Source organism: Ixodes scapularis, unplaced genomic scaffold, assembly GCF_016920785.2.
Source record: "Ixodes scapularis isolate PalLabHiFi unplaced genomic scaffold, ASM1692078v2 PGA_scaffold2__306_contigs__length_199485367, whole genome shotgun sequence".
NCBI lineage: Eukaryota > Metazoa > Arthropoda > Arachnida > Ixodida > Ixodidae > Ixodes > Ixodes scapularis.
Genome location: NW_024609857.1, coordinates 195,069,135 through 195,085,395, shown reverse-complemented (window position 1 = coordinate 195,085,395; position 16,261 = coordinate 195,069,135). Strand labels below are relative to the sequence as shown.

The following is a 16,261-nucleotide window of genomic DNA, read 5'->3' as shown; positions in this document are numbered from 1 at the left end:
TTTTCGTACACTGTTTTCGCCATTCCGCAACGCCCTCCGCAGCCCGCTACGATATCTGGAACTCATAGTCAAGGCTATCGGCGCGCAGGCGCAGTAGCAACTTTTTCGTTGCAGAGGGCTTAGCGGAGGGGAAACGCGGTCTACGAAAACTCCCTATTAAAGGCACTATCTGGGCCGCGAATCGGCTTCTGTGCCCCCTCTTTACGTTTACTATATTATAGCGAGTTCGTTTCACGCCACTCGTGCCCACGCGTGCCCATTCGCAGCGCAGAGCGAGTTCGTTTCGGCCGGCACTCCACGAGTTGTTGCACTCTCCGAGTTCGTTTCAGCGCCGACACCCCACTTTAACCCCACGCGTGCATTGCACTTTCTGCACTGCGAAAATCGAACGTGCGCCCAAATACAATCTCGTCATGCCCCGCTCCGGCGAGGAGTGGGAGCAGACGACAAGGGGTCGTCTGCTAGGATGTGTCATTCGTACAGCGGAACCGAAAGGAAAAAAAAGTAGATTTTCTGATAGAAATTGCGTCCCGCAGACAACAGAATCAAACGCGAGCTTGAATTGTGAGCGTCTGCTATTTCATGAAGGAAGGGATTGACAACCCATGCTTTATTTGCAGTGTTTAAATCGCTCTGTTGCACTGCAGACGCTGAAATATACCAGAGATGTTTATCACCATCCGTGTGCGGGTGAATAATTGAACATTTGTCGACAAAACTCCCCCAGCAGAAACCTGTGACTGCACAATGAGCATCAGAGAAAGCTAAACATAGTGACTTTACCCGGGCTTGGGCAGCATCATCAAGTTTAACAATTACCTACGTCAGCTAACTTGCCCCTAGTATTTTGTTCGAGAAAGCTCTCGTTCTCGAAGTCCCACGAAAAGTTTTGCTGGATATTCCAACAGACTATATGTCCGCTTCATACTTAATATGCAACGCTGCCAAAGCTACTGGCGCGAGCGCGTGGCTTTGTCTATGGGTTCGTTCGCGCAAGCACGCGTACAAATGATCAGCGATATCAAGCCTCATGCTTGCGCCAGTAGCTTTGACAGAGTACAGTTTTAAGCCGTACCCTTTCAGTGGCTCAAACGGATCAAGTTTTTGCTCGCAAATCACCATCAGTTTGAAAAATCGCAACCAGCTGCTTTGAGCTGCAGGTTGCAGAAATTTATGCCGTCTGTATCTATCTCTACGACAGCCGAGCCACAAATTCTGTTCTGGGTAGTTGGGCTCTCATATGTCACGTACGACTAACAACCTCCGTGAGCATAAGAACCCCGACGAATATGTACAGTGTCCCTTTAAGGTACAGTGGCCCAAGTTCTTAATATTATCAAGCAAGCGTCGACCACCGGGCCAGCCAGTGCCGTGCTGCGGCGATACGGGAGATTAGGCGCGTGCGCACAAAGGTCTTTCCAGTGCAAGCGTCGTCTGCAAGACTATTCCGTTGCACGCACACAACCCCTGCTCCTTATCTGCTGGCAGAGCTAGCCGCCTTTAAGCAAAGGTCTGAACAGCGCTTGCTAGCATGATACTGCTCAGGTGTAGCATAAACCACGCGTCATTGCGCCACTCTTTAAGCCGCGTAAGACAAGTATCACACCAGTGCATGCTCTGCAGAGATCTGTTGTACCAATTGATAAGAGAAGCAGAGAAAGAGAGAGGTGGTGGGCATTGGATAAACCATGTCAATCAGCGCCCTGTGCTCCTTCGCTACAAAGCAGGGTCCGTGTGCAATCAACGGAATAGCCTAACAGATGACGCTCGCACCGGAACGAGCTTTTTGCACACGCGCCTAATCTCTCTCGTATCGCTGGACGCCACCGCAGCACGGCGCTGGCCGGCCCGGCGGTCTAGAGTTGTACAGGAACTCTACGGCGGTCGACGCTCGCTTGATATTAAAAACTTGGGCCACTGTACATATTCGTAAATGTACTCTTTATTGGTTGACAGGCGCCGGTCGGGTGGGGATATTCAGCAGCATAGCAGCGCAGACGTTTGCCTGCTCCAGTGCAAGAACAGAACACGAGCCGGTCCCACCCAACTTGTCCCACCCAGTTTGGTGTTTTAATGCGACAGCATTAACTGTCCCATGGATTGAACCGGCATTCTCAGCTCTTGAAGCTGCGCGCCAAATGGGACCTAAATTCCAGTCCCAATGGGGCGAAGCCTGTAGTCTGCGACAGTGATGCGGCATAGTTTCAAGAAACGCCACTCCATGGTGCTGCGGGCTCCCGCCGACGGAAGGAACACGGTTAACACGATGGCGTGCTCTCCTTGTTTGACTCCTTGTATGCACGTTTGCAAGTCCGGCTTCAGGGCGCTGCCATCTTGCTCGGCTGAGGTGCACTTGGAGGTGTCATAATACGATTATAAAGCCTTGCTAAGGCATTGCGATCGGATTAAGGCCGTGCCCAAGCGCACCCCACTGAGCCAAATGACGGCGCCCCGAGAGCGGACTTGCAAACATGCATATAAAGGTACCTCAAATATCTCTATATACTCCGCCGACTGCTCTTTCGTGCAATGTGTAAGTTTATATTATGCATTGTTTTTCGTTGCTTTTGCTGGAGTCAACACACAAAACGAGAAATGGGCATTTGGAGCAGAAAGCGCAGCTTACCTCGACTGGATGTTATATTTTACACTTAAAATTTTTCGAGGTCGATAAAGCAAACTGGCCTCCAAAATAAATCTCAATTTTAGCCAAAATTGACACGCTCAACATCGACTCCATCGGGCCCTCCCAATAAAAATGTGCAAGACACCCATATTAACCCCCCTCCAGTAGACTCATTAATTCATAGTCAGAAATTCATCTAAATATGATACTAGACAACATTACGATGTTACATGGATAGTTACACATACAAAGCAGATTTGTGCATTTCCTCTACATAGGCCTAATTATAAGTACAGGCGTAACATATTAGTGAAAGAACTGTGACGTTAAGTTTATTCATCCGGCAAAAAAGTTGTCGATTGTGGACCGTTTCGTCAGCAGACGAGATCTCAAAACAAAATTTCCAATACCAGCCAACGCAAGTAGCTCTTTACTGGACTCTTCCTTTCCAGACAGAAACTTTTGGAGCTGAGCGATGTGCTCAAAAGCCTGTGGCTGTGACAGTCGGGTAGTGGGTCATCCGTTTCTTCATCGAAATCTTCACTCTCACTGGTGCACAGTGCTGGCATTACTTCCTGTACTATGTCCTCTAATGAGTCATCATGACAAACACACACATCGTCAAGATTAGCATATTCCGCCAGCTTGACGTTCACATTATGTGCTTCGAGGCCAGAAAGCAGCATGATGCCAGTGGGCTGTTCCTCATCCTCGATGTCGTCTTGGTGATCATTGCTAGGCTTGAAGGGCATAATGTGAACGCCGATTTCCGCTAATGTGTGCCTGCTCGAGCCCCGTTGAGTGCGCTTCTTTCCGAACACCGGTGCACAGCGGAGAAGCAACATTCGCAAAAGCAAGCTCCGCGGGTATTGCTTTTCTGCGGTGCACCGGTGCTCGGAAAGAAGCGCACTCAACGGGGCCGCGAAAGCAAAAAAGTATGAATTAAAGACCGGAAACCAGTTCACGCTTTCCACCCTTTTCCCTCTTCCTCCTCCCCCCTTCTACCCTGTCCACCGTTGCCTGTTTCCTCCTCTCCCATAGTGAGGAGGTTTTTCTGCCTTGCAGAATCTCGAATCTGACCGTCAGCCATTAAGTGAAAACAATGTTTGAATTAAGTGGCTTTAAATACATTAAAAACATGGCGGGACAACCAAAATTTTCAAAACTGTTTAAATTAACCGGCAGTATGAAGTATCCGAGTTTGAATTGCTGCGAGCCTACTGTAGGTACATTACCTTTTTACTTCGTAACTAAGCAAATCTGATCAAAGTAAGTTTTGTCTTAAACGAGAACAAAAGTTTTGAATCTGAGCACAGGCCAGTAACAGAGGACGTTCCATGACCAAGGGCGGCAAGTATGCCTGAACCCTCTATCCATCGGTCAGGTAACAATTGAGAGCAAAAGACACTGCATGATGAACTGTGGCTTTGCTTTTATTTCTACCAGTGAGGTAGAACTTAAACGGAGAAGCATCTTGGTTGTCTGTCACAGCACAAATTGAGCTGTTTCAAATAAGCACCAACACAACCGTTCAGGAACAGATCATAATTTTATTCCCCTCAAACACAAATTTGCCGCGATATTGACAACTTTTTCTCTCTAGGCTATCACTAATCGTAGAATAAAAGATTTCCTGCGCCAAAATACTCCACAGATATGAAAAGATGAAATTAAGGTGGGCGAGTTTCAAAGTGAAACTAACAAAGTGGTTCTAAAATGTTCGTAACTGAAGGTTTATGAAATTTAGTAGAATTGTTATCAATACTACAATATTCTTTTTTGCCTATGTACTTCCTCTGCACCATGCAGTTTTTTTATATAAATGTTTGAACAGTTGTATTTATAGCTCAAACTTGAATGGAACTACTCAATTGTCTATTTTGTTCAGTGGAATTTTATAGTGCTATAGTCTGTGACAAGAGTAAAGTGAAAGCTCCTCCCACCTCTTTCCACTTAAAGGCCAACCAACAAGCAGAAAGGAGGATACTTTCCCGCCATTCCTCTTTTCCATTCGAGCAAGAGCTCCCTCCTCCCTGCGAGAAGTAACTCAAACCCTTGTGTGGAGGAGGAGGAGTGCAAAAAAGGGAGAGAAGGAAACCGGGAGCCGTTTTCTGCCCGGCAGAAGAGGATTTTGTAGGTCGGCCTTTAGGCAGAGCGAATGCTCGAGAGGAGGCAACCTTCTCTCCAGCATTTGCTCTGCTAAAGTGGAAAGAGGTAGGAGGAACTTCCACTTTACACTTGACTTGTCACCGCCTATACACGTTTGCAAGTCCGGCTTCAGGGCACGCCATCTTGCTCGGATGGGGTACGCTTGGACGCGTCATAATCCTATTACAAAGCCTTACTAAGACGGCGTAATCATATTATGGCTGCGCCCAAGTGCACCCCACTGAGCAAGATGGTAGTGCCCACAGACCGGACCTGTAAAAAAAAGTCATAAATTATTTTATGAACTGTTTTAGTACCAGGAATGCAGATTAGGAAAAACACTGCCTAGCATAATTGACAACTCTGCAACGAGCTTTTAGGAAAATAATGGACGGAAAAAAAAATTTAAATACTTAAGATTTTTTATTTTCATGTATCTACCAATCCACCCTATTAGTGTTTGTTTTGCATCTTGTTAGATATGTTAGATATTCTGTAACACTTCGCTTACTTTTCTTGTAATGACTAAGTCTCCTACTATGATTAAATCGTTTTCTTTCTTTATTTTCCTTTTCATTGCTTTTGTGTGTTGCAGAAGAGGAAGAAAATGAATTTGTGAGCAAGCACTGTTTGTGTCTTTTGTCTACTTCTCCTTGCGTCTTTTTTACGCTGTTTTCTCCCATTACCACTCTATTAGTTTCCCTTTTAAACCCCCCTCCCTTTAATGTCCCAGTGCACATAGTACCCTTTATTTACAAGGGGGACAAAAACAATGACACAAAAGAGAAGTGAACCTGGACGCAACAGCCCCTCAAAAAAACGCAGTTGCTTCGCAACGTCAACAGACACGAGACTGTCAGCCCACCGTTCCGGTCCAGACACGCTCCGTCGAAAGCTAAACGAAGTCTAAGCCAGGAATGCGAGGTGGGTTTGCACCCCAGAGACTCCGCGTCTCCGGCATAGGGGAGCCTCCGTCTCGCCAGGGAGACCTCGGCCCTCCCGGAGCGGGGCCCCTGTCCCGGTCGTGCAGATCCGTTCCGTACGGCCTCTCGGGATGTCCCGTCAACTCGTCGCGTCCCCACGCGGGGGCGGCCCGTTCTCCCTGCCAGTCCGCAGGGGCGTTCTGGCCCCCGGAGTCGAAATCTCTCGAACACGCCCTCTCGGGAAACGCGACGGGAGTGCCAAGAAGGGGAATGGAGTTCTCGTTGCTCCAGGAAGAGTAACGCGACGTGCCTGTTGACCGTTCTTCTCCGTGTCGGAACAAACCGTCCCCGGCGGAAGCCGGTGGTTCAAGGTAACGAGCGGGACCGACCGGTCGCGCCGCGTCAGAAATCCGACTTTCGGTCCCGAATACGGGATTTTTCTCGACGATCCGCCGCTCGGGATGATTCTCCGGGGGCGCTTCGAGAAGCTGCTCCGAACGGCTCGACGGCCGACAGGAGCCGAACCTGAGAGGGACCGTCGAAATGGACATCCGTGCCCCACCGGAGACCTCCTGGAACCCGCGGTCTGGACATCCGTGCCGCGGGGGGGAATAGCCACCCCCCCTTTTCCCGCCGATTCGGAACCGCTCGTCCTCTTCCGAGTAACCGCCCCGAGAAGACGCACCTTCGTCGCTATTCCCAAAGTAGGTCTCGCGAACGGGCTCGCGCTCGCTCCAAACCCTACTGCCACCGCCCAAGTAATTATTTTCGATGGCGGTGCGGTCATCGTAAGCGTCACGAAAACCGCCGGCTTTGTCGCCAAACGGAACCTGTGGCGGCCCCTCGACAAACGAAACATCGCCCGCGCCGGGTCGATTACTTTCCCACCCTCTCCGGTCCCCGCTCCGACCCCGCAACCCGACTCGATCGACGGGAGAACCCCGGCCACCCTCCCAGTCGTCCGGCTTCGGCAACAGCGCCCTCCGCGCCCTCCCCCGATGCCAGGCGTCCATCTCAGAGCCTCCGAACTCCCCGCCCGCGGCCCCGCGCGGCCCAGTTTGATTGTCGTCGTAACCTTCCTCCACGTCCCGCGGAGGGCTGTGGTTCCAGAAACCAGTTCCGCGGTCGCTGCGCGGGCTCTCCCGCCGCGCGTGGCCCCTCGCCGCCTCCTGGCGCGCCTCCCTACGCTGCCTCTCCTCCAGCAGTTGGCGGCACTCGTCGATCATGCGCTTGAGCACCATCTTCTCTTCCTCCTCCTCGTGGCGCCTGCGCAGCTCCTCCACGAGCGCCCTCTGCTCTTCAATCTCCCGCTTGCGCTTGGCTAGCTCCGCCTGCAGCTCCTTGCGCTCCAGGGCCAGGGCGGCCAGCAGGGGGAGCTCCTCTCGTCCCTCCGGCCGCTGCTGCCTCCTTTTGTGTGGCCGCGGGTCGCCGTCCCAGTTCTCCTCCGGCATCCGCTTGACCCGCTGCTGCGGATGGAGTGGAGCCGCTCCCTGCTGCGCGGGCTCCCACCTGGAGTGCCTCGCTCCGGGCGCAGCCGGAGCCGGGCCCGGACCGGGCTGCTCGCTCCGGCCTCCGGGAGGCTGCAAGCATCGGCGTTCCAGTCACTCTCCGTGCTCTCAATCTCGGATACGAAAGCCCGTTTCTGCGGAAGCCCCCTTCACTCTCGCTTATTGGGCTATCTGAAGAGTACAAAGGGGGGATGCCCCATTTACATCCCCACAAGCTTCCGGCCAAATGCGAAGACAAACAATTCCCCCACCATAGTGGGGCTTCTAGCTTTCGTAAAGTATTTTTTTATCAGTTTTCCAGTCCCAGGAATTTTGACATGAATGGGTTCGGAAAGCCTGGCGAAACGGAGCGACCAGAACTCTCTAGGGAGTCAAGAGACAATTTGTGTTTGTAAACGAAAAGAGGGTCTACAAGACCGAAGCGGCGGTACTAGCGATGTTACGGCATCTCCTCGGAGAAAAACCAGCGTGTAACACCTCTACGACTGCGTACAAAGAGATAATCGCTAGGACAACCGAGGTCTAGACAACGGATTGTAGTGGAAAGCAAGAAGTAGTAATGCAGTTGGTCACACTTGACGGTGGATACCTGACCCTGCCCTAATCCTGGCAGGATCTGTGAATACCCAATTAAAAAATCACGAGAGCTAATGAAAGTTCTTGCCATAACTAGGGAAGATGCTGACTTCCAAAGATGCCCAGACAGAAAATTGTGGCACAAGTGGCCTTTCTATGCAAAATGCCAGGAAGCATAAGTAGAGCTAAGGACTGTATTTATCATCTACTAAAGGGAAAAAAGTCTCTCCTGAGAGAGAGTTGTAAGTTGGGGGAGTTGGTATGATGACATAGTGAACAGAACAGCTCACAAAAGAGACAAGGACAGAGAAAAGGAACAGTGCTTGTGTGTTCTGCATGTTCCTTCTCTCTGTCCTTGTCTTTTTGTGCACTGCTCCGTTGACTATGTCTCTTGAGGGAATTTACCCGACACCTCCAACACCCTGCGGTCGAAGTTCACTTGCCTTAAGTTCCACCAGAAACTTGTGCTTCTTGCTTTTGACATGCTGCAAATAAATAACCACAAAGTAAGCGACAGACTAATAATAGAGACACGTCATGGATGACGTCCCTTAAAGGGCACTGCAAAGAAATTATTTACACCATTATTAGACGCAATTTAGGTGGAGGTCACAGCCTGTTCTAAGCCCCCTCCACAGATCAGTGACCCCGCCCATTACTACTGGAATGAAAAGTCATCAAAGTCAAATATTTTACGTACTGCGAGCAAGTACGGTATGCTTTCTTAAAACTCATCCCACCAAAATTGTTAAGGTACTTCCCCAGCTTCCATCCGCTGCTCCTGTCGATGTAGTTATAATTCACCCACACCTATACAAAAGTGACAGCTAAACAAAAGAGTTGGCCTAAAAAAATAAACCTACAGAAGAGGGCATATAAATATTCTAGCAATACCGAAGTATCCTCGCTAAATCTCAAATTGGAAAAAGGTGCCACCAGCCAGGCTATTGCAGCCTATGATATCTATGAGCCGAAGTTGTATTCAAAAACTGTCGTGTCTCGCTCTGAAAGTCTGCTTTCCCCTTAGCACGTGGGTGCACCGTGGTGAAGAGAGACTCGCAAAATTGGGATGCCTACTCCGCGGTAGTCGTTTCTGTGCAGTACACTAGTGCATGGCGAGATTCCACGAAACCAACCCGCCAGAACAGACCATGAACATGAGAATGATTGCGAAACTTCACAGGTTCAGAGTACTGTCAGTCTTTGGTAAGAAATGCGATCAAATAGTACATCATTTAAGGCGATAATCAAAGGTTCCGAAAGCTCACACAAGCTTGTAAATATATGAGCTTGAACTTTCGAATTAAAGCTTGTGGCGGGTTAGTTTAAAAAACAATATTTTATAGGAATTCTTGGTAAATGCTTTGTATATTTTTGTATAAGTGTAAATATCGGGGATGATTTTTATTAGTGGAATAGGGTAATTTATATAATAGGTTTATCATGCTCTACTTGGGACTATAAATGAAGGAGCAAACGCGCAAGGAAGAAGTTTACACTAAAACATTGTTGGTAGTCAGCTGAGCGTCCTATCCTGTCCTTTCTTTCTTTGTGTTCTAGTTTAATTCTAAAGTTCAAGCTGATATATTTACAAGTATGTACCAACAAGCTCAACTCTTAACCGTTACTCAGACAAGCGTATTGTAACGATCTGGTGAGGTAGTGAGGCTCGAGCTATTATAGTTTCAGTATTATTAAAGTAAGTTTTGGCGCAATGTTGGTGCATATTTCTCTCATTTTGGTAAAATGTAGCAGAATGTAAGTACTTTGGCGTGATTTGGCACACACGGCACAGCAATCGCATCACTCCACTGCAGCTAACCTATAGAAAACTTGCGTTGTCCAAAAAAAAAAAAGTCCGAAGGAACACCCTTTTTAAACGCGGTTTAAAAAATGCATTTGAAATATTTCGCTGCAATACTTTGTGGTTTAATGAATAAGAGCAAATTACAATCCGCAGATAATTTTCTTTTCGTGACCCCATTAACGCACCACAGCTTGGAGCGTGTAGGCGGCGAAAGCCTGCACCGCAGAACCTGCTCACTTCCATCCACGTTAGAGATCCCAGGCTGGCGGATATACCGCCCCCCAAAAATTTCTCATTTCCAGCAGACGAGCGTTAGAGCCGAGTAACTTATCCTCAATTTCTCATCCACGGCGGACACCGAAGCGAGGAACTGAGGGCAGGCGAGATGCAACAGGGAACCGGGCTCCTTGCGGTTGCCCTAAATGCTGCACCTTGTTTTCGTATCGCACCCTGCCTCAATCGTTTTCCTTCTTTTCTAACGCTAACCACCCTCCTTTCTGTCGCTCGCCGAGTCATTGTTCCCAATCCCTCACCCTCATCTCTAGAGTAAGGTCGTTTTAAGACAGTTGAGCCGACTGGGAGACTTACTTCCGACATCATGCCCTCAGACTCCAGTTCTATCTGGCACACATCGCAGTAGGGTTTCACTGGAAAAAAAAACAAACATGCTCTCACATTTGACAAGACGCCAAAGTTTCTCGACGAACTAAAAGAATAAAAACGTCCCGTTCATAACTCACCTTTTGGGGCAGCAGCCTGCACATTCCCTGTTCGGCTCTCCGCCCGTGAACCCTAGGAGACAAGATTAAAGGCCGATGCAAATCAAATGTTGAAGAAACATATTGTGCCCTAAAGACTCATATGTGAAAAAAGGGCAGTGCACCGTAAACCCGCAGGAAACTGCCCACCTAAAGTAAACACAAGGTGAAAACTACTTAGGGTAATTAACCTCTTCCCAGTAAGCCTCCGCGCATGTGTGCACCTTCTCTCGACCCCCAATTCCCGCTGTCGACATTTTTGGCTGGCATCGTCCCATACAACCCCTACCTTTGGGCATATTTCGTCTTTTTTTCATCTTTTATTACGCATCTATGTACAATAAATTTTTATTGTTTTGCCTTATATTGCCTAATAAATGCTTAATAATAATGATAATGCAAAATTAATACTATAAATATTAATAAATAAATAAAATAAAAAATGATTAAAAATAATAATGTTCAATAAAAATTAATTTTTATTGAGCTTGCAACATACAACTGCATGTAGCATGAAAAGCAATGAAAACTACAACACGGTGCCAATGTGGTCCGACAAATCGAGAAACGTGCTGCCCTTTGTAGTCTGCAAAAAACAACCCAGATGGAGCTCCTTACTCGAGAAAAGTTCATAAGCTATCTTTCGATGCAAGACAGAAAAGCACTGGAACAAGTTAGCATTTATGAATGCACATAGCGTGATGCAACATGCAGAAGCCCTTATGTATAACGAATCATTGAAATGCGAAACCTACATTCTGCGGGGCAATTGCATGTTTCTCGGAGATTACTCGCAATTTATTGGATGGAACAATGCCCAAAATAACTCGGCATGCTTCTAAAAGAGCCACGATGTCATCCCTAGTAAAACTCTTTCCAAGCATTGCCCGTTTGGCCCAATTGTCTAGATCACAAAACTAAGAAAACCGGGTTGTCATCAAGATTAAGTAGGTACAGTATATAGTTGCCCCGCATAGACCTACCCAATTAATTTTCCACCTTCACTGTTTCACTTCACTTTTCAGTCAATGGGTGATGCTAGTTGCCACCCCAATTCAAAGCAACAAATGAATTATATTTAGGGTCCTCCATTTTCTAACACAATAAAATTAGAAAAACACTCGTCGATAAAATATCACAATTGAATTTATCCGAAAAACTCGGAAATTGAGGTCTGCCAACTGTAAAAACCTGATTGTTTGGTTTTCTTGGAATCCTAAGACAACTTTCACAATTTTCTTTCACTTTTGGAAACCTCTATTTCTACTTTTGTCTGTGCCACCATAGAATGTCCTTTGAATCCCAAAAAGAAGGCAAGCTCCCTACAGCTGCCTTTGCTCTTCCTCTTGAACAAATCTGTTCCCTAGACGTAATTTAGATTGAACCACCGTGCACACTCCCTTGCCTGCACCGACGACAGGGATTCGAGATTCGGTTTTTCAATGAGAGTGCGTGATGGGCAGAAAGCCAAAGCTCCCTGCTGATTAAGCCAAGAAATGCACTCCACTCGGATATCTCACGCATATCTTTTTACACAATTGTTTCAGCCCATATTGCCTGCAAGTAGGGTGTCGTGTTTTCGGAGTTTGTTTCTTGTGAGATTCAAAGAGTGTTTTTGGAGTTTATTTTTTGCCAAAAAAATCGGGGTTTATTAAGGTTTATTTTTGTTAGATTCCCAATTCTCTGACATTTAGTATATTTAACTGTGTTCCAAATTTTTATAATTAAAAAAAAACAAATAAAATTCGGGTACCATGACGCATTGTCCTGAGGAACTTGTCGAGTCAAAAGGGAAACCCCCCTTGTCAGTAGTTTTAAGATTTCAAAGGAAACTGAACTGGCATTTCCTCAGAACCACTGACCCTGTGCTTATATAAAGTTTATTTGTAAAACACCATCTTTTTCGTGAATTTTATTTGGTCATGGTGTTTTTAGGATAAATCTGAATCAATTGAAAATTTACTGGCGAGCATTTTTTGGGATATTTTCGGATTTATCCGAAAGCACAGAACCCTACCTGTAAGCTATGCTCCGCGCAAGTTTACCCAAAGAAAAAAGTTGCACTCTGCACTGCTAAGTACCGGAATTCGTACAGGATGTCTCTTTCTGGGTTGTACAGATTGGTTTTAAAAAAGTCATGAAAGCTACACAATGCGGTCTGTGCAGGTGAGCTAGATGCCCACGGGGACACACAATTGGTTGGACAATTAACTCAGATTTGTTCATTAGTGTTCTAGTTAATGAAAGTAAACACTTGGTTCCAATTAGAAACTTGCTGAGCGCCATCGACAGCCACTAAATTGGAGGTTTTTAGAAAGACCTCGAGCTCGCGGGAAGCGCAGTAGTGTGCTAAAGTAACCCCTCCTGCAACAGGCGCAAGGTTGGCGGTGAGGAAACGCAGTTGCTAAGGGACACAGTCTCATTGCCATGCCGGTGGCCCCGCTTCTGCTGCACCAGTAGTAATTAAGCCCTCTCCCACGCGCTCCTTGTTTCTAAAATTGACCCATTTGGTCGTTTTAAACGACGCTCAGCAAGTTTAATTGGAACCATATGTCAATCTTCACTAATTTATAGTCAATCAACATATTTTCGTTAATTCGCCAACTTATCGGGATGATTATTCCCCTACCTTATGTCACCCTGGCCGTATAACTCATCTGCACAAACTGGATTAGTGTAGCTTACGTGGCCTTTTTAAAGGAAATGTTACACTTAGAAGATACACTCAGTATGTCGGCACATACGGCTGAAAGGACCTAGTCTCCAGACAATTGAGCATATTAAATGGATTGTAGGCCCTTACTTTTAAAAAATATTAATTATTATCGTAGACCTCCGAATGTGTTGTTTATAAAAAAAAGTTTAAATATATTTGCCGACTTTTGTACCTACCTAGGCAAATGACACTCAACATAGCAAAAGCTCAAAATTTGGTAGACTTACCAACAACAGCTCCAAAAAAAATCAGAATTCAAGGTAGAAATTTAACTCCGAAATAACCAACGAATGAAAGCACCAATGAATGAAAGCATTCTATAAATAAAAGCATCCTTCGAAATTAAAAAAAAAAAAAAACATTAAATCTGGATTCTTATAATCCTATTGGCTACGCAAGCACCATCAAAGTGGTGCATGTAGGGATGTCATTGAATCGGGAATGGGAATTGCCAAAAAACGAGGGTAACTCGCTGGTGGTGCATTACTGCAATAGGCACTGACGATTTCTCAAACTGGCTTCCCCCAATAACCTCGCAAGTTATCCGAGCTCCCAAATTTCCTCGGCTGTCCTTGCCCCTAGCAAAGCAATGGTACAAGCACTACCTTAGCAGACAATCCAAAATTTTGTAGTATTTTCGTCTCGTTCCCTTTCACAGTCATCGCCATACTTGTACGAAGGCAACCAGACATTTGGTTGCCTTATTTGAACTATAAACGTTTTATTAACTATAAAATTAGCTATAAATGTTTTATTCATGCTGTATTTTGCTAGGGCTACACACAGTTTTGAAATTAGATGCTCTGCACACGTGTTACGCACGTGGTGGTCACTTTGCGTGCCAACCACTTCGGTGGTAGTAACAACTGAAGCGCCTGCTCTCACAGATTCAGACATTTCACGATTCTCAGAACTGAATTTAAAAGATGAGCGCTCATAGGCCGCTAGAGGAACTCTGCAAAGCACCTCCCGTTTGGAATCGGACAGCACCGAAATACGGCGGAAGCGGGCACACCAGAAATGAAACTAAAGAGGAGAAAGGCGACATTTTGCCCCCCATATTTCCATTTTATGCTTCCCAAACTGAACAGCCTGCAAGCACTGTACATGCTACTGCTCGATAATTTTAAAAAAAGAAGCTGGCCATTGACCTTTCTTTGAGTTATACATTCAGAAACAAAATGCAACCACTGAGAACTACCTTTGGGAAGAAAACGTGGCGGTGAAAGGGATAACGGCCCGTGTCCCTCACTCTATGCTTTAGATGCCAAACTTGAATGTACCTCAAACTATCCAACTGGTCATGGGTCCGTCTGCTCTTTCAGTGACAAGTATGTGCCTTCCGAACTAATATGTAACTACAAGCCCGACATTCCCTAGTGTGTGTGGTGTTGTTTACAAGGCCGCTTCTACAATGCTTCGTTGCACCAACGTTGAAACTGGAAGGGCTTCCTCGGCTTTCAGACATCAAATATGGGTTGACCAAAAAATTAGATCCCCGACAGACCAATAAGAGCGGCGCAAATAGGAAGAGAGTGCACCAATGCCAAAGACATGAAGTGCACCGGAAGCCCAAAATAGCCAAGCAATAACAAAAAAAGGGAGGACGTTAACAAATTTCTGTAATGCAAAATTAGAGCGCAGCTCTTGAGGGGAGGGTACAGAGAGGAGCGTTATGCCCCTCCTCCTCCGTATTCTCTCCTCCTCCTGTGTACCTTACCCTCCTCCCAGTTTCCCCATTCAATTTAGCTGAAAAATCGACGCCACGTGACCTCAACACCAATTCAGTTTCCCCACTAAATTTAGCGAGAAAAATGACGCCACATGACTTTGTGTCACGTCACCTACGAACAAATTCAATTTCTCGCGGAAAAATTGATGTCACTTGAGCTCAAACACCAATTCAATTCCCCGCTAAATCGTTGAGGTCACGTAACAAATTTTCTCGCTAAATTTAGCACGGCGACGGCGACGCCACGAAACAGGCACCCAAGAGCTGCGCTCTAAAACAGTGGCAAGTAGACGAGAGCACACACAGCACAACCAAGGGATGCTGGTACTCTTGCATGTTGAAATATCCGGCGCTTTACCCGAAATCTATGACAAGAGCATACGTGGCGAGTTCAATATTCTTATATCTAGTGATCCATTAATTTAGCAGTTGGTTTGTTAGCGGCTCGTGCCACTACCAAATCGACAAGCATCACCAGCTCTTCCGCTCTTCGGTGTGCCACAGTTGCCCATAATTTTGCTATATAATGTTTGTTTTTTTAAATTTTTTTTAGAGGAAATGCAGACACAGTTTCATTTTCAGAGGATAGAAGATGCCAAAGTATACGACTTCAGCACTGCCACCAAAGTTGTGTCTGATTGAGAAAGCTGAGAAGTTCACATGGTCAAAGACTGAACTTGCTGGACCTCAATCTTTTTGGCGAGTTTAGGTCTTTCAGGGTCACTAACCCGACATAGCAATAACTGCATATTTGCGCCATATTCTTAATTAACTGGCTTTGAACTTGCGAAACAAAATTTAGAGCTTCACTAATCATTTTCTTTTGTTTGCTAATTTACAAACCTACCTAATGAGAATATTTCATACAGTACAACAGACTTTCAGCCAGCGAGGTTATATTGTGACTATATACGTAAATTGGATAAAACCGAGCTCCATCTCTGAGCAACTGGATGCAATGATGTAACCAAAAAAAATTAAGATAAAGCCCTTTTCCCGTAAAAAGTTAGGTCATGTTTGTGAATTTCACGCTCTTGGTCGTTAAATATTGGCACCATAACCCAACGACCACAATGTTGAAAAGCGGAACTCCCACAACATAGGTTTTGATTAACACACACTACAGCACACTAGTGCAAAAGTACACTCACACTGTGCACTCACTCCTTACACATGAAAAGAAAGGAAATCAAACGAACCGCACTGACTCGCAACTCATTTTTATATACTTTGTCTTCTTCTATGCCTGGAACTATCAAACTTACCGAAAGACACGCACCTATTTCCTAGATGCCATAATAGAATAATAATTATTATTATTATTATTATTATTATTAATAGAATAATAAGAATAATAGAAGACAAAGTAATATTACTATTAAAGTAATAATAGAAGACAAAGCAATAATAAAAGAAAAAGACAAAGTACATAAAAATGAGTTGTGAGTCAGCGCGGTTCAATTTTTC

The 16,261-nt window shown here is 45.9% G+C and overlaps 1 protein-coding gene across 1 annotated transcript in view; it reads right to left on the bottom strand.

The window, feature by feature from the left end:
• Window positions 1-4,156: 4,156 nt before the first annotated feature.
• The window catches only part of LOC8053156 (axoneme-associated protein mst101(2)), a 63,447-nt gene continuing 51,342 nt past the window's right edge, over window positions 4,157-16,261 (bottom strand). The window contains exons 15-18 of the mRNA XM_029976691.3: window positions 10,329-10,380; window positions 10,177-10,235; window positions 8,225-8,266; window positions 4,157-7,277 (exon numbers count right to left, since the gene is read on the bottom strand). Of these exons, the coding sequence (XP_029832551.2) occupies window positions 5,670-7,277; window positions 8,225-8,266; window positions 10,177-10,235; window positions 10,329-10,380 (1,761 nt within the window). The 3' untranslated portion in view covers window positions 4,157-5,669. The remainder of the gene's footprint in view (window positions 7,278-8,224; window positions 8,267-10,176; window positions 10,236-10,328; window positions 10,381-16,261) is intronic.